Here is a 15,463-nt window from a genome sequence, read left to right on the forward strand (position 1 = left end):
ACTTACAGCAGGGATAAGCAGACATCCCAGGAACCGTTGGAAAACGCACTTTCAAGCAGGATTACTATCCAGTCCCTGCAACATGGTAAGCTGGACTCACTCAGGTTCCCCTTGCTCTGTTAAAGGATTTTTTTGGTTGAAATTTAACCCAAAATATTAAGTACTCAGTGGAGCTACATAAAAAGGAAGTCTGTACATTTCAGAGACAAAAAGGAAGTTTAAAGTGAGGGTGTGCACTCACTCAGCTAAAGCCAGGGCAGGAGAGGTGCCCAGCACAGGGGGTTTGGGAGTGGAACCCCATCTACACCTTAATTTCTGGGCTTGGCCAGAAAACAGGAGCATGCTGGGATTTGTGAGAGAAAGAAACACAGCAGTGCCCCCTTACCTGCAGTTTTTGCTTTCTGCACTTTCAGATACCTGAAGTCAGCCGAGGCCCTAACTGTTAAATGGAAAATTCCAGAAATAATCTACAAGCCTTAAATTGCCTGCCGTTCTGAGTAACAGGATGAAATATCTTGCTGTCCACTTCATCCCACCCAACGCCTGAATGATCCCCTCTATCCAGTGGATTCATGCTGTCTACACCTCTTAACCACTTAGTAGCTGTCTTGGTTGTTAAATCGACTGTCACAACATCACAGTGCTTATGTGCAAGTAACCCTTACTTGACTCAGTAATAACCCCAAAAGTGCAAGAATAATGATGCTGGCAATTCAGATATGCCAAAGAGAAGCTGTAAAGTGCTTTGTTTAAGTGAAAAGGTGAAAGTTCCTGACTTAATAAGGAAAGAAAAAAATCGTACACTAAGGATGCTAAAATCTATAGAAGAACAAATCTTAAGTCCATGAAATTGGAAGCAATGTGTTGTATATTACTCAGTTTTACTATTGTGTTAAGTCCCTTGTTGTGCCTAGTGTATAAATTAAACTTCAGCCGGGTGTGGTGGCTCATGCCTGTAATCCCAGCATGTTGGGAGGCCAAGGTGGGTGGATCACAAGGTCATGAGATCGAAACCATCCTGGCCAACATGGTGAAACACCGTCTCTACTAAAAATACAGCTTGGCGTGCTGGCAGGCACCTGTGGTCCTAGCTACTTGGGAGGCTGAGGCAGGAGAATCACTTGAACCTGGGAGGTGGAGGTTGCAGTGAGCCAAGACTGTACCACTGCACTCCAGCCCGGGCAACAGAGCAAGACTCTGTCACAAAAAAACAAAGAAACAAAAAAATTAAACTTCATAAGTATCTGAATAGGAAAAAATGTACACATAGGGTTTGATACCGTCTGTGATTTCAGGCATTTGCTGGGCATCTTAGAATGTATCCCCCAAGGATAAGGAGGACTCCTGTGACCTTGGTTTTGCCTATATTAATCTGAATAAATCTCACAAATACTGTGTTGGAGGGACACATATAGTATGATACTCCTTATATTAATTTTTAAAATATAGAAAATAATTATGATTGATCTCTCCATATGTAGGAAAATTAATACATAAAGGCAATTAACCTCGACCCAAGCAGCAGGTAGGGAGTGGCAATGGTAGGGCCTCTTTAGCCTTACCTGTGATGTATTGTTTCTTAAATAAAAACTCTGATCTCTGATGCCAAAGTGGGGGAGAAATATATCTATGTATATGTGTATGTTATGTTTACACGTCAGTTTGTGAGTGCCAGTTTTTTCTTCCAGGTTCCCACATTCTTTCCGGGTGGTGACAGCTGAATGACTTCAGTTGATTCAGATGACTGTAGGTTGGATAGAAGTTTGCGTGTTCTATTCAGAATCTTTCACATATTTAGGGCTCTGACAGATTCATAGGTCAGTCCCCTCTGGAGCTTGCCTGACTAGAGAACTTGCTGTCCATGCAAAATCGAGCTGCTCATTAGGCTGGTTCATTCATGGTCCAGACCACGGGCTGGAATTTGACCTCTTCACAGGCAAGACCACTCCAGTTTCTCCCTCTGGCCGCTCTTCCTCTCCCTAGCCTCTTTTCCAGTTACATTCTCAGCCCCTAAATCGTGATTTGAGTAAGTAAATATATTGTTTCCTTGGTTATTAATGTGATTCTCCTACTCTCCTGAGAAGCTCCCCACACACGGGTGTTCTAGAAACCACCAGCCTCTCAAGGAGAGAGCTGGGTCCAGCATGGGGGGGACGGCTGACAGGAAACAAAGCCCTGGCTATCTGCGGCTCCTCCACCCGGCCGCTTTCCCGCTGTTCAGCTTTTAAAAGGATCATCGTGGCAGGATCAGGGAAACTTCTAAGAAGCCTTTGCAAAATCAATATGAGGGCTTTGCTCATTGGTGTAATAATGGTTAATACCGAGGACCTATGTTACCAGATAGTAGTTGTATTATGTCAGGAGCCAGAGGATTATTATTATTTTTTTTAATGGGGCCTGATTCTTTCAGTATAAAAGCTATGAAATTTAAAGACATGAAAATTACCAAATTTCATATTCCTTTCATTACTAAATCCTCCTTTTGACTGTTAGTGATTCTTATAGTGTAAATACATCATAACTTGACTCATCCATTTGTTTTAGTAGTACCTTAGATTTATAAAGATATGTTGACCATAGCTCTTACCTTTGGTTTTCCTGGGTGAGAAACGTATTAATTTTTTGCAAATATGATTTATGTTCTCTAGAAATTAAACACTGCCAATTTTCCTGTTATTCTTTACATTCGGTTTGCACTATTGGCAGAGTTTTTGTTGCTACTTTAAATCTTTCAGTGTTTTCTAAGAACTAACTTGACAGCATTTGTCAGGCTTTTTTCTTGTCTCAGTTACTAAGTAGTGTTTGTTCCTGTCAGTGAATTCCTAAACTTTTAAAAAATCAGAAAAATTATGTTTTCTAAAAGTTGGTTCCTGTGTTTGAGCTCTCAAATGTTTCTGAATACCAACGTATCCATTTTGAGTGACTGCTACAACAGTCTTGCTTATGAGTGTGGTTTCTATTGTCTGTTTTACAACAGACAATGAAAAAAAAGTAGAAAACAAAAAAGGCCTTAAAGTAGAAGATCACTCATTTTAATTTGAGGTACTAAAAAAGGTTGGCAACTTGTTTCTGCTTATAGGTGTCTCCTCTATATTAATGAAATCTTTTTTAAAAAGACAACTGGATGCGGAAGCTGATGCCTGTAATCCCAACACTTTTAGAGGCCGAGGTGGGCAGATCACCTGAGGCCAGGAGTTTGAGACCAGCCTGGCCAACAAGGTGAAACCCTTTCTCTACTAAAAATACAAAATTAGCCGGGTGCATTGGCAGGCGCCTATAATCCCAGCTACTGGGGAGGCTGAGGCAGGAGAATCGCTTGAGCCTGGGGAGTGGAGGTTGCAGTGAGCTGAGATCACACTACTATACTCCAGCCTGGGCACCAAAGTGAGACTCTGTCTCAAAATAAATAAATAAAAAGATAACTGGAAATTTCTTGTTTGAACATTAAATTATTAGTTAGAAATATTTCTATAATCTATATTACTGTTTTGGTCACCACTTTGAATTTTTAACTTTTTAAATAAAGCAAAATGTAATTAAACCATCTCTCTAGTATCCAGCAAGCACAAACTCAGAAGAGCTTGCTAAGTGTTAAATGTGCCCTCTCCTTGCCCGGGCTAGGTCCTGAGGAGACACAGTTGGCTTGCTGACAAGTCTAACTCCATATCATACTCTCATTTAAAACTTAGACTAAAAAAGTGAAAAACACATGTACCTGCATGAAACTAGTGTGTCTACATATGAAATTTTGGACATCGTTACCAATCGCAATTTGAAGTCCAAACTGCCAGCCTTTCCCTCTATGATATTGTTCCTTGCCAATACAAATAGGAAGACAGAAAGTCCTCCCTACCTCCTGTTAGCATTTGTGAACATTTGCAAATACATTTGTCGTTGTCTGCGTCCTTTGTGCTAAAATCATTTCCTGGTTGGCTGATGCTGCTTATTTTGCCGGCTGTCCCTGTAAGTCCTTTAAGGTGAATCCTGTAAGCATGCAAAGAAAAAAACAACAAATTTAATTGGCTTGGGTCATTGATTTACCGTAGTGGAAAATTTTTTGTAATGAAGAATTCCATTCTACAGAAGTGTGTTCTGTACTCATTAGTGGACTAATGCATACTCCGGACAAAATATTTTGCACTTGGTATAAACAGGAACCAACTTATCATCAAATCCTTCGGCAGAGAGGGATGTTTTCATGAAACCTTCAACGCACATCACTTACACAACTACCAGCAGTGACTGTAGTGCCTTGTAATTTATTTTTCTGCTGCTTTCAGATAGACAGAAGAGAGAAATGCAACACGAGGGTCCTTTTCCAAGGTCTCCAGTCATCTTCCATAGAGACAAGAGACCAACCTCAAACATCATGTTCTGCAGAGGTGGGTGGCGGGGGGCGATGGAGAAGGCAGCAGACGAGGAGTGGCCACTAAGTTGGGGGCAGGAATCTACAGAATGGTGCTGAAAATGAATCTTTATGGCTGCTTTGCCTCATGTCTGTATAGTAGTATAATGTAATACAACCATTAGACATTGAGAAATGAGCAAATGTCTTAGTCAGTCAGACACTATTGGCAATACAGGCAATCCCTGCCTCCCCATGGGGCTACGTTCTGAAAGGCCCATTGTCAGTTGAAAATGTTGGGGCTTGAAAATGCGTGGAATACACCTGAGCTTTGGAGCACCCTAGCCTAGCCCTAGCCTTCCTTCAGTGTGCCCGGAACACTCACATTCGCCCACAGCCAGGCAGAGCCATTTGGCAGCGTGGTGCACGCAGTGTCTTGTTAACCCAGGTGACCACAGGGCTGACTGGGAGCTGTGGCTCACTGCCTCTGCCCAGCATCGCGAGGGGGCGTCGTGCCACATATCACTAGCCAGGGAAAGATCCAAATTTCAATCTCAAAGTGTAGTTTCTGCTGAATGTGTATCACGTTCGCACCATCATTAAGTTGTATTGGAAAAATGCGGCTTACATTGGTTGTCTGTGTACCAGCAAGGAACATATAAGGGAAGGGAGAAGAAAATATGTTTTGGGGGTTTAAAATAATTTTTTCCCGTAACTATGCTCAAGAGCTTCTGCTGCAAAGAAGCCCCTTGGCAGATGGTTCAGGACAGACGAGAGCAGGCATTCATGTAATGGGGTATGTCATGTTGGCACGCTGAGTCCTCACATCCTGATGGAGAAACAGGCACATGATGACCCAGGCGAGGAGCCTGCAAAGCAAATCCTGCAATGGTGGCAGGAAAGTGCACTTGAAGCACCAAGATGATGCCCTTCTTTGTAAAACCTGCTAATGTTTACTAACTGCCACATTGGTGTAATATAATTTCTAAGAGTTTGTATTGGAAGCGTGCAAAGAAGAGAGAAAAAGTTCTTTTAGTTCTACATGCTGGTCAGGCCAGGCCAGGTACTTACACCTGCATGCACCTTGGATGCTCAAAACCACCCACAGTGGTGGCCACCATCTTTGTTTTTGTACTGGAAGTCACTGAGGTTCAGAGATACGAACTTGTCCGAGGTCAAACTCTTGAGTCATGGAGGTAGGATTTGCACCAGATGCAGCAAACCCCTCTGCCATGTTTCTGCACTGGCACACACCTAAACAGAGATGTTTGTTTGTTGGAGAAAGTTGTGAAAATATGAGGGTGAGGCCATGTGATGTGGAGTTCCGTAAGTGTTGCTCCTAAGTTACTTCGGTGTTAAAGCAGCCCTAGAAACTTCATCCTAAGGCATGGACTGGACATGTGAGTCTCCGTGTTTTCCTACATGTTTCAAAAATGAGACTGGCCTTTTCTCTGTCTCTAAATGCCTACTGCAGAATGTGAATGTCATAAACGCTCATCTTTGTTGGGATTCTGAAACACTTTACTTTCTTTCCCTTGTTTTCCCATTAATCATAGGCAGGATTGAGATGAACCATTTCCCTTGCTTATCTTTTAACTCTCCCGTCTCCTTGAACATTTTTAGTTCTCATGGAACTTGTCAAATTTTTCCCAGAGGCAAGAAAAATAAGGGAGAATGTAAAATTTGAGGTCCTTTTATGGCCCACTGGTTTAAAATTCTTTCTTTAAAATTTGGTTATTAAGAATAGCCACATTCTTGAAGTTACTTTATATTGGTATTGGTTGATTTTTTTTTTTAATCTCTGCAGCTTTGCCAGGGATGATTTTCTATAACAGTGGAGTAAAGAGGTATTGTCAACATTTAACAGTTAAACCTTAGCGTATATAAAACTACCAGAATGTGTGTGAAAAGTAACCAATTTTTAAGGTTTAATGTACACATAGCTTTTAGTTTTATTGGAAAGAATTAAATTCTGTTGATGCATTTATCCATTTCTTATATCATGTATATTCAAGTTTTCCAACATTTGGAGAACATTTCTTCAGAAAAAAAAATCCCTTACACGCTGCATACAATTCGCGGTTTTGAAAGGTTTCAGTCCCTTCACAGCTCTCTTATCACCCTACCATCATGTTTTATTAGGGTAATAATTTTGATGTAATACCTATTTTATCTTACCAAGCAAATTAAACTAAACTTTAAGCCAATGTATGTGTTTTTCTAAATGGCCTATCCAAAAACTGACTGCATTTCTAAAGGAAATATCTGTTAAGAACCATCTCAGTTTAAAATATTTTTATAATGTCAGCGTGCAAGGGTAATGACCCATTTTGTAAAAATCTTCTTATACAAACAGCCCAATCCTTAATTTTCGTCCTGCTTTTTTTTTTAATTCTTCTGTTGTAGATTCCTAACTGTTGCCAGTTGAAAAAATATTTAACTTGGAGGTAAAACAATGACCAACCACTTGTGTCTCAAACTTCATTGAAGTTTTGATCTCTTTGGAATCAAGTCGGAACTGCTGTGAGACCCACACACCTATTTTCTCATTCATCTCCGTTGCTGCCCCTCTAGGAGAGCCTGGTCTTCCCATAATGAGAACTGATGGAATATGCATCACTGATGTTTGAAGAGTCACATCCATGTTTCTCTGTTTCTCAAACATGCTTCTGAATTTTCATCCACTGTTTGCAAAGCAGGACATACTGGGCATTGTGTAGTTTTCAGTTGGTTGTTCAGGCAACTTGACGATCAGCCACTTCTGTGTGCTGCCCACCCTCCCCTGGGCAGCCTGCTCACAGACCTTCACATCGTGGCTACTGTGAGACTGTTTAGGCTGTGGAATTTCTGTTGAGCAGAGCATCTGAGCTGGGCATTATTGAGATGAAGATGAGACTGTAGGTCAGATGATGACTGTTTTTTGTGATGTTCGTGTTGACCTTCATTTGCTAACTTCTGACCTTGAAGTGGGTATTTCATAATGTGTACTCCATGATCACCAGGTGCCACCAGTCAGTGCTCTTTATACTCTGTCAGGGTGGTGTTGGTGCCACTGGGCACACAGTCTCACTTCTCTGCCCCCCACCATTGCACACACATTTTGGAGTGCCTCTGTGTGCCTTGTGTACCAGCTTTACCGTGCACATGGCCTCACCATGCTTATCTCGCAAACTAGGTTGTCACGTCCCGTTGCTGTTCTGTCTCTACTCTCGTGGCATTTAGAAGCAGAAAGTAAATTCCCGGTCAGGGCTGCCCATGCTGTTACTTATGATTATCGCCACCAAATGGGTGAGGACAAGGCAAACACTCAGGGAATGCTGTGCATCTGATGTATTTCCTGTAGAGGAGAGTAGAGTTGACTGACCATCCCACCTAACTCTGCCATCTCTAAACTTGACAACTGACCTTGACTTTGAGATTGAACACAATGGAATGAGTTTAAACTGCATAAAGACAGATTAACTTTTGAAACCTTTTGAAATAAAACAGTACAATCACAAGTATCCATCAGTTATGCTATTCGTATGATATCTTATCGTGGGAACACTTACCGTTCACTTATTTTACAAATAGCTCTGAAAGCCAATTATCTGCCAGGCAGGGTTCTTCTAGGCTTTGAGGATACACAGTGAACACAACAGACAGACAGAATACTGTTCATATGAAGTGTTCTTTATATTGCTATAACCAAAGTTAGAATTTTAAAACCAGATAATCTTAATAATTTTGAGAAACAAGATGTTTTTTGATTTCAGGTGATCTAAGAGTAGTTTAGATCTTGGTTAAATCATCGTGGTTCTCATTTTCTGGAATAGTCACCCAGCAAATCTTTTAACTTTTTCTTTCAATTACAAATAATTCACTTACCTATAATTCAGTTCTTCACTTGAGAGATAGAAATGTTCATACAATGAGTAAGCCTCGTTCCCTTCCCAGTCTTTAAAGAGTATTTTAAGAACATAGCGTTGCTGATTAGTCAGTTGTGAAACAAACTCATTTCCCAGCCAGTATTCTCCTGAAGGGTTACCAAATCCCTGTAATGCAAGTTGTAAAATTCAATTACTCATATATTTTTTCTTTGTGTATTTGAAGTGAATAGTCCGTCAGCTTAACATAGAGTAACTCTAAAATAGCAGAAATTACTTCTGGTGCTGTGACAGTTCAGGTCCTTTGCATAGGAAAATGGATTTTAAACAGGTCAGTTATATGACACTAAGCTGTTGCCGGAAGAAAATTTGTATTAGGATGATTAGAACTACTTGGGGAGCCTCAAGCAGAAGCCTCAGCATCAACAGCTCAGTTTATGGAAATGGGAGGCACCATGAAACAGTGGCTCACCAAGGCACACTGAGCCTGCTTTAAAAATAAGCCAAGCCGTGCTGCTTGCGTTTTTTTTGGAGACAGAGTCTTGCTCTGTCACCCAGCTGGAGTGTAGTGGCATGATCTCAGCTCACTGCAGCCTCCATCTCCCCGGTTCAAGGGATTCTCCTGCCTCAGCCTCCCAAGTAGCTGGAATTCCAGGCACCCACTACCACACCTGGCTGACATTTGTATTTTTAGTAGATACAGAGATTCGCTATGTTGGTGAGCTGATCTCAAACTCCTGACCTCTGGTGACCTGTCCGCCTCGGCCTCCTGAGGTGCTGGGATTACAGATATGAGCCACCGCACCAGCTGCAGCTTTTGTTTTGATACAGTTTACCTTATATTGGTCATTCTTTAAAGGGGAGACTGAAACGCCAAGTTGAAGAACTAATCTGAACACAGATTTTAAAAACTATGGCAAAAGTCATTGGTTAGTTTGGGATTGGTGGTTAAGGTTCTGCAGATCTTGAAAGCTATTTTTCACAAGGGAAATTCTCTCCTGATGCTTTTTAAAAATGTGCATACCACTTTATATTCTTTCCAAGTCCTCTGAAAATCAACGCTGCCATCCTCACGTCGCTGAATAATTGTCCACCCGCCTCCACCAGCTTCCATGTCACAGAAGGCCTGCCAATGGAAACGCAGGGTATGAGTGATGGAGGACCCCTTTAGGTAGCAGGAGCAGAAGGAATGTGGGCCCCCAGTACAGAACTCAGCCAGGGATGTAAGGCACGAGTAGACCATCGGGCTTGTCTAAGAAACAGATGGTTTTAAATAAATTGAAAGAGATGGATTTAAAATGATGGTGAAAAATAAACAGTAATATAATACAAAGTGTTGATGAGAATATGAGTTGCTTGTCATCATCTGTTCCAGGCCAACGACCCCACCCTGATGGCTGGCTCTGAGATTGCTGTTTTTCAGAGGTTCATTGTGAATGGCACATTTTGGCAGATTGGCCCCAAACCCAACATCCCCCTCCTGTAGGAAGCCATTGACTTGTGTTCACAGACTTGAAACCTTTCACTAATTGCCAGCCCCTGCCAGCTCTGCAGAGAGCCATGTGAAGGGGATGCTCTTTGATCCGAGGCTTTGCAGGACTCCCATTACATTCTCACACTGTGGGGCTGTTAGGCTTCCTTTATGTGCATTGCAAATCAGATTTTTTGGTTCACCTCTGAGGACAACGGCCTTGAGGCTCTGCTGTCCTGGCGCAAGGTGTGTGACCTGAGCTTGGCTTAGCAGCTTGGCCCCAAGGGTATGACTGAAGGCTTCTCTGTACATTGCTCACTGCCCACAGTTTTTCTCTAAGCAACGCTTTTTGTTTCTGCTCTTAAACTGGCTCTGTGGGTTTAAACTTTGTCCAGAACACAGAATTCTTTCTTAAGCTAAGTGCATGCATGCTCAATTTCAACTCAGCTGGAGTTTTATTATGAAATTAAAAACCCCTGAAAATAAGATTACATCAATAGTTTTAAATAATAAGATTACAGTAGAACGAAACATATTTTCCAGAAAGTAAGATAAATTTTCTGACGCATACAAGGTAGGACATACTGAAGTTAAGGTTCAAAACCAACAATAGATATTCTTCCTTTGTTGCGCTCCATGGTCTTTTTGAGAATAATGGAGGCGATTTGTCAGGGTAAGCTTCAATGCAAACTGTTCTCTCTTTACGAGTTAGAATCTAGAGAGGAGAGCTAAAGGAGCACCAAGAGAGTGCCTAGTGCTGTTCCTTCATTTCCTACGTGAGGAAAGAGAGACGCAGAGGAAGTGCGGTGGCTGCCTGATGCCTCATTGCCGGTGGAGCCAGAGAACTGTCCCTGGAACAGCCTGGTCTGCAGGAGCCTTCACCCCAGCACGCTCTGGTCTCTCTCCAGGAAGGTCACCTGGCCCATATTGCCTTCCCCAGTGGCACTCATGTTTGGAAAGATACGTGCCATTATTGAAAATTACATTTATTAAGAAGAGAATTATTTCCCCATTTAAAAGTAATCAGACCTAGAAGATCAGTCTACCCAAGCTAACTCCTTATTATCATTGTGTATTGCTGTAATTCTTATTATCATTGCTACACACCACTCTGATCCAAGCACTCTGCCAGATACTTTGTGTATATTATCTATAGTCTCACAGCAACTGTGCTGTACTATCACAATTCTGCATTTTTGAAAGGAGAAAAGATTTAGTAAAGTTAGATTAATTTGATCAGTTACTCACCTACTAAGTGATATATAGGATTTGAATAAGATCTCTTTAATTCCTGTTATGTTTTTTTCCACTGACATCATGTTGCCAAAACAGAGAAACCTGACTCTTCTGTTAATAGGCCAAAAGTCCCTCAACACAGTTCCAAGTTTAAATCAGTTCATGAATAATACTGCCTCTTATTTGCCTGCAGTCAACAACATGGTCAGTGCTGCTCACTTCTGTCAATATGTCTTTAAAAAAACTATTTTACAAACTAGCGGAATAGGCTATTTTGGTTTGAGGATTCATGTATATATACTGAAGTTAATTCTGTATCCTAAATGGCATGCCCTTGGGTCGAAAGCATTAATATGGTTCTTGATGAACCTATCCTTGTTCCAAGAATATTTGATTCTTCAGTGTCAAAATCACTGCTATGAAGTTACCAGTATTTAAATACATGTTCTCTGTTGTTCAGAGAGCAAGTTTATCTTGTTATGGAAGTTGAGAGGCAATACTCTCAAATGTCTTGAGAGTCACTGCCAGCACATAAATGATTCGAGACGTATCAGTATTCTCTTTGATTCCATTAGGGATGATGATAAGGTTATTAGAGCATTTTCTTAGTACTCCATCCAGGTTTTTAGAAAAAAGAACAGAGGATTTGTAAAAACTGATGTATTAGCGTTGATTGGACTATAAAACTTGCAGAGAAAGATAGTGTCCAAATAGAGTTAGCCACACAGCCAGAAGATACTGAGTAAAAGTGCTGAAATCGATTATATCAGCATCAGAAGAGAAGTCCTCAGCTATTTCCCAAGACCTTACCACTCCAATGACAACAAACCTAAGGGCAGTTAATGTTTTGAATCTCCACTGCTGCATGGTGCAGGAACCTGATATCTTCCTATAAAGCTTGATGTTTTTCAGCAAATAATCCTTGACTTGCTTCAACTTTGAGGCCGTGGTTAAGTGCCGGATTAAATAGCAAACATAGGGACAAACATTAGGATTCAGGGGTCCTATGAAATGTAAGGAAGGAAATGACCATGTCTCTAGCAAAAGTATCCACACTTTTGATAAATGCCATCTTGCAGTCTCTCTCTTGTACAAGAACCTAATGAATTTTTTAAAACTGAAGTTGCAATATATTGTCCTTTTAGGAAAAGATCTGCTCAAAGACCAATTGAACGTTCTTTTCTTGAATTAGATAAACTAGGGCAGAAGGGGGTACACTGCCAGGCAGAGAAGTTATCTGGTAGTCTTTGGAGGGAGTAAAAATGGTGACCACTCCCGTTTACTGCCCCAGGTTGTACCCCAGAGGCTGGCCCTGTGTTGACACAACCTCTCAGGCTGCGGGTATCATTGTTGTGTTACATGTTAGGAAACTGAGTGCTCAGAAAGGTTACATGACTTGCCCAGAGCCGCAAATGGCAGAGCCAGGATTTACATCCACATCTGTCTGTCTCTCCCTGGATCAGCTTGTGAGTTATGGAGTCTTAAGTCCCGAAGGGAATTTAGAGGTAGCAAGCGACACCATTTATTTTCAAGAATAGAAAATGAGGTTTTTGAAAGCTTATTGTTCCCTGCTGTGTAAATGAGTTTCTTTTACTGCAAATGTTTAAAGGGAATATAAATCCTAATGTTTCCAACCATGACCTGAGGCTCCTATAATCTCAGAGTACTATATATTTTCATCTTTCTGCAGAGTATTTCAGTCATTCCAGGGCAGAGGGGGAGGGTGGGACAGTGAACTGGGTGGGAAGCTTGTGCTTAGGCTGAGAAACATACATCCAGCAACACAACAGGGCCACCTGGTTAGCAGGGCTGTCCCTCTGCGGCACTTTCCAGGCATCCTCATTTCACAGGCATCCTCTGTCCCCCACCTTGACACTCCTGTCCCCATTACCACTAGGCCAAGAACATGCCAACATCTGGTGACAGACAGTGGCATGCAAAGAATTGTCATGAAAACCAGATAGCAAAAGAGATCGAAACACATAGCCTAGAGTCTGTTCCCTGCTTTTTCTTCTGCAGCAGACTGTGTTGTTTGTGGGTCCGTTCCCTTCCTTCCCCTGTTGTACTGCTTCTAGGGCACTAGGGACATTAACTAATTTTCAGGGTTGATTTAACACAGCATGAATGAATTAGAAAGGTTTCTCTGGAAAGTATTATGTTGAATATAATAATATTTATCTTTTTCATTCTTAATCAAGATATATGTTACTGTTTCAAGTTCCAGGTCTTTAAAACCCTAATGCTTGTATTTTTAAAGTGTTTTTCTTTAATACCATATTAAATACTTAGGATAATAGTTAAAAGAGATAATACTTCCAGAGCCCCTAAAATTTCCATTTTGGTATAGTATCCAGTGTATTCTCTGTCGTTATTTGTGTTGGTTCAATATGTAGCTGCTTGGACATATATATGCAAATACAGGTATTGATCGACTTACGACCTATGCAACTTACGACCATTTGACTTTACGACCACAATTGCTAGCCACGACTGCTCCGCGTCTGGCCGCGCAAACGTTGCCCAGCTGGGCGTACAACAGTGCGGACCAGCTTCCGGCAGCACTACCATCTCCGCGTGCATATAGCCTACTCAACTTATGACCAAATCGTGTTACGACCGGTCTGTCGGAACCAATTGTGGTCGTAAGTCGAGCACTAGCTGTATATTTATAGACATTTAAATATATGCAGTCATCCAGTATTCCTATAACACTTCACACTGATTCTCTTATAATATCATTCTGCCCTATCAAATGTTTAAGAGAAGAGAAGCCACGTTGAAACATTCTCCAAGAGTGATTTTTTCTTTTTTTCCCTCATCTAAAGCTCAGGAGACAGGCTCACTGAGTGAGCTTGCAGAGCGAGGAATAACTGAGGTAAGCTGTGTTGTGTCTCAGCCTGCTGTGAGTACTGGCTGTGCACTCACGTTACACACAATAAATGAACATGTGCCTTGAAGTGAACTCTCCTGCTTGAGAAGAAAAGGAATGCTGTCTTTGGTGTGTTTCGAGTCTTCCAGACTGTGTTAGATGAGGTTAGAATCACCTGCCCCAGTGGTTCTCATGGTGTGGTCCTCAGAGTCCTGCGTGTCCCCGAGACCCTATCAGCAAGTCCACAAGGTTGAAGCAGTTTTCATGTTGCTGAGACACCACTGGTCCGAGGCACTGTGTTAGCGTTTGCTCAGATAGAGCAAAGCCGTGGTGGATAAAACTACTACCGTCCCCGCATGAGGCAAGGCAGCGGTAGCAAACCGTGCAAGTCACAGACACAAACGAAAGGAACACTAGCATCATTGAAAAGTGTCTTTGGCACGGCAGTAGAAATTATTAATTTCATGAAACCTCTATAGCTGATGTACTATGGTTATTTGAACTTCAGTTTCTAGAAGACATTTTCTTTAAAATTAATGAAATGAATCTGGCACCTCAGGAGGAACAACTAACAGTATGCGTTAGTCAAGCAAAATGCAAGGAGGATATGTTTCTTGCCGAGGATAACATTTCCACGTCATTCCTATGTGGCTTCTGTATTTCTGCACAGCAGTGGAACGTAGAGCCCTTGGCCAGTGCCCTGTGTGAGGTGGCTGCACAGTAACAGTGGCTTTGTACTGTGTGAGGCTGGGGGAGATCGTTGGGGAGAGACTTCTGCTCCCTGGTTCCCCACTCTCTAAAGTGGCCTGCCTAGAGCCAGGGAGTTAGTAATGGGGGACGAACGCCTCACCTTGGTCTCTTCCGTAGAATTAGGGAATGTTAACGTATAGATGCCATTCGTGGTTTGTCCTGATTTGAATACTTCAGCACAGTCTCTGAAGCTGATTTGTTCTTCTCTAGCAACAATGGGGCTCCTGGCTGCTTTTAAAAAAAAAAATAGGCATTTAAACAGAGTACATAAAAAGACAAAGATTTGTTATTTTGAGACCCAAACATTTGCGGAGTTTTATTACTTTGGAATTCTTAAGTAAGCAAAAGGCCATTCCACTTTTTTAACCTTCCCCAAAAGTTTTCTTTCAGCCTGTTTTGTTATTAATTCTCAAAGTTGAATATTTACATTTTGGTCATCAATTCCGTGTAATTAAAATACTTCAAATAATCCAGACTTTCTTTGTCGATCATCAATTACGTGTAATGAAAGTACTTCACAGTCACAAATATTATTACTTTTTGGAGATCTTTCATCTTGAGTAGAGTAGGGTAAACTTAGTGCAGAAGAATTTAAAAACAATATCCCTAAACGTTGTTACCTGTGTCATGACCCCCTTGCCTGTCCCTTCAGGCCATTATCCCAGTGAGGCCGTTGTGTCTGTTCTTTTCTTTCTTTCTTACATACCTGAGGCCAAGTCTCTTCTTTGGAATGTTGGATGGAAACATTTAGTTTCCTTTGGACTTTAGCAGCTACCCAGTAGCAGTTTGCATTAAAGAGTAGAATAGTGTAACGTTTATTTATCTGTGTCTTGCATTCTTCTCCTAAGTCTGAAAATTCTAGGGCTACAAAACTTCTTCCATTTTTATTCTGCTCTCAATATTTGGATTTCCTATTCCCTTTTTTT

At 41.4% G+C, this 15,463-nt stretch overlaps 2 protein-coding genes across 5 annotated transcripts in view; one reads left to right on the plus strand and one right to left on the minus strand.

Moving 5' to 3' along the window:
* Positions 1-15,463, plus strand: part of MCPH1 (microcephalin 1) — a 244,616-nt gene that overhangs the window by 103,979 nt on the left and 125,174 nt on the right. The gene's annotated exons all lie outside the window — the stretch shown is intronic.
* ANGPT2 (angiopoietin 2) overlaps positions 1-15,463 on the minus strand; it is a 62,191-nt gene that overhangs the window by 1,258 nt on the left and 45,470 nt on the right. Inside the window, exons 4-7 of the mRNA XM_037733419.1 lie at positions 14,638-14,768; positions 9,236-9,337; positions 8,213-8,379; positions 3,854-3,984 (exon numbers count right to left, since the gene is read on the minus strand). Of these exons, the coding sequence (XP_037589347.1) occupies positions 3,854-3,984; positions 8,213-8,379; positions 9,236-9,337; positions 14,638-14,768 (531 nt within the window). The remainder of the gene's footprint in view (positions 1-3,853; positions 3,985-8,212; positions 8,380-9,235; positions 9,338-14,637; positions 14,769-15,463) is intronic.

Source organism: Cebus imitator, unplaced genomic scaffold, assembly GCF_001604975.1.
Source record: "Cebus imitator isolate Cc_AM_T3 unplaced genomic scaffold, Cebus_imitator-1.0 Scaffold523, whole genome shotgun sequence".
Classification (NCBI taxonomy): Eukaryota; Metazoa; Chordata; class Mammalia; order Primates; family Cebidae; genus Cebus; species Cebus imitator.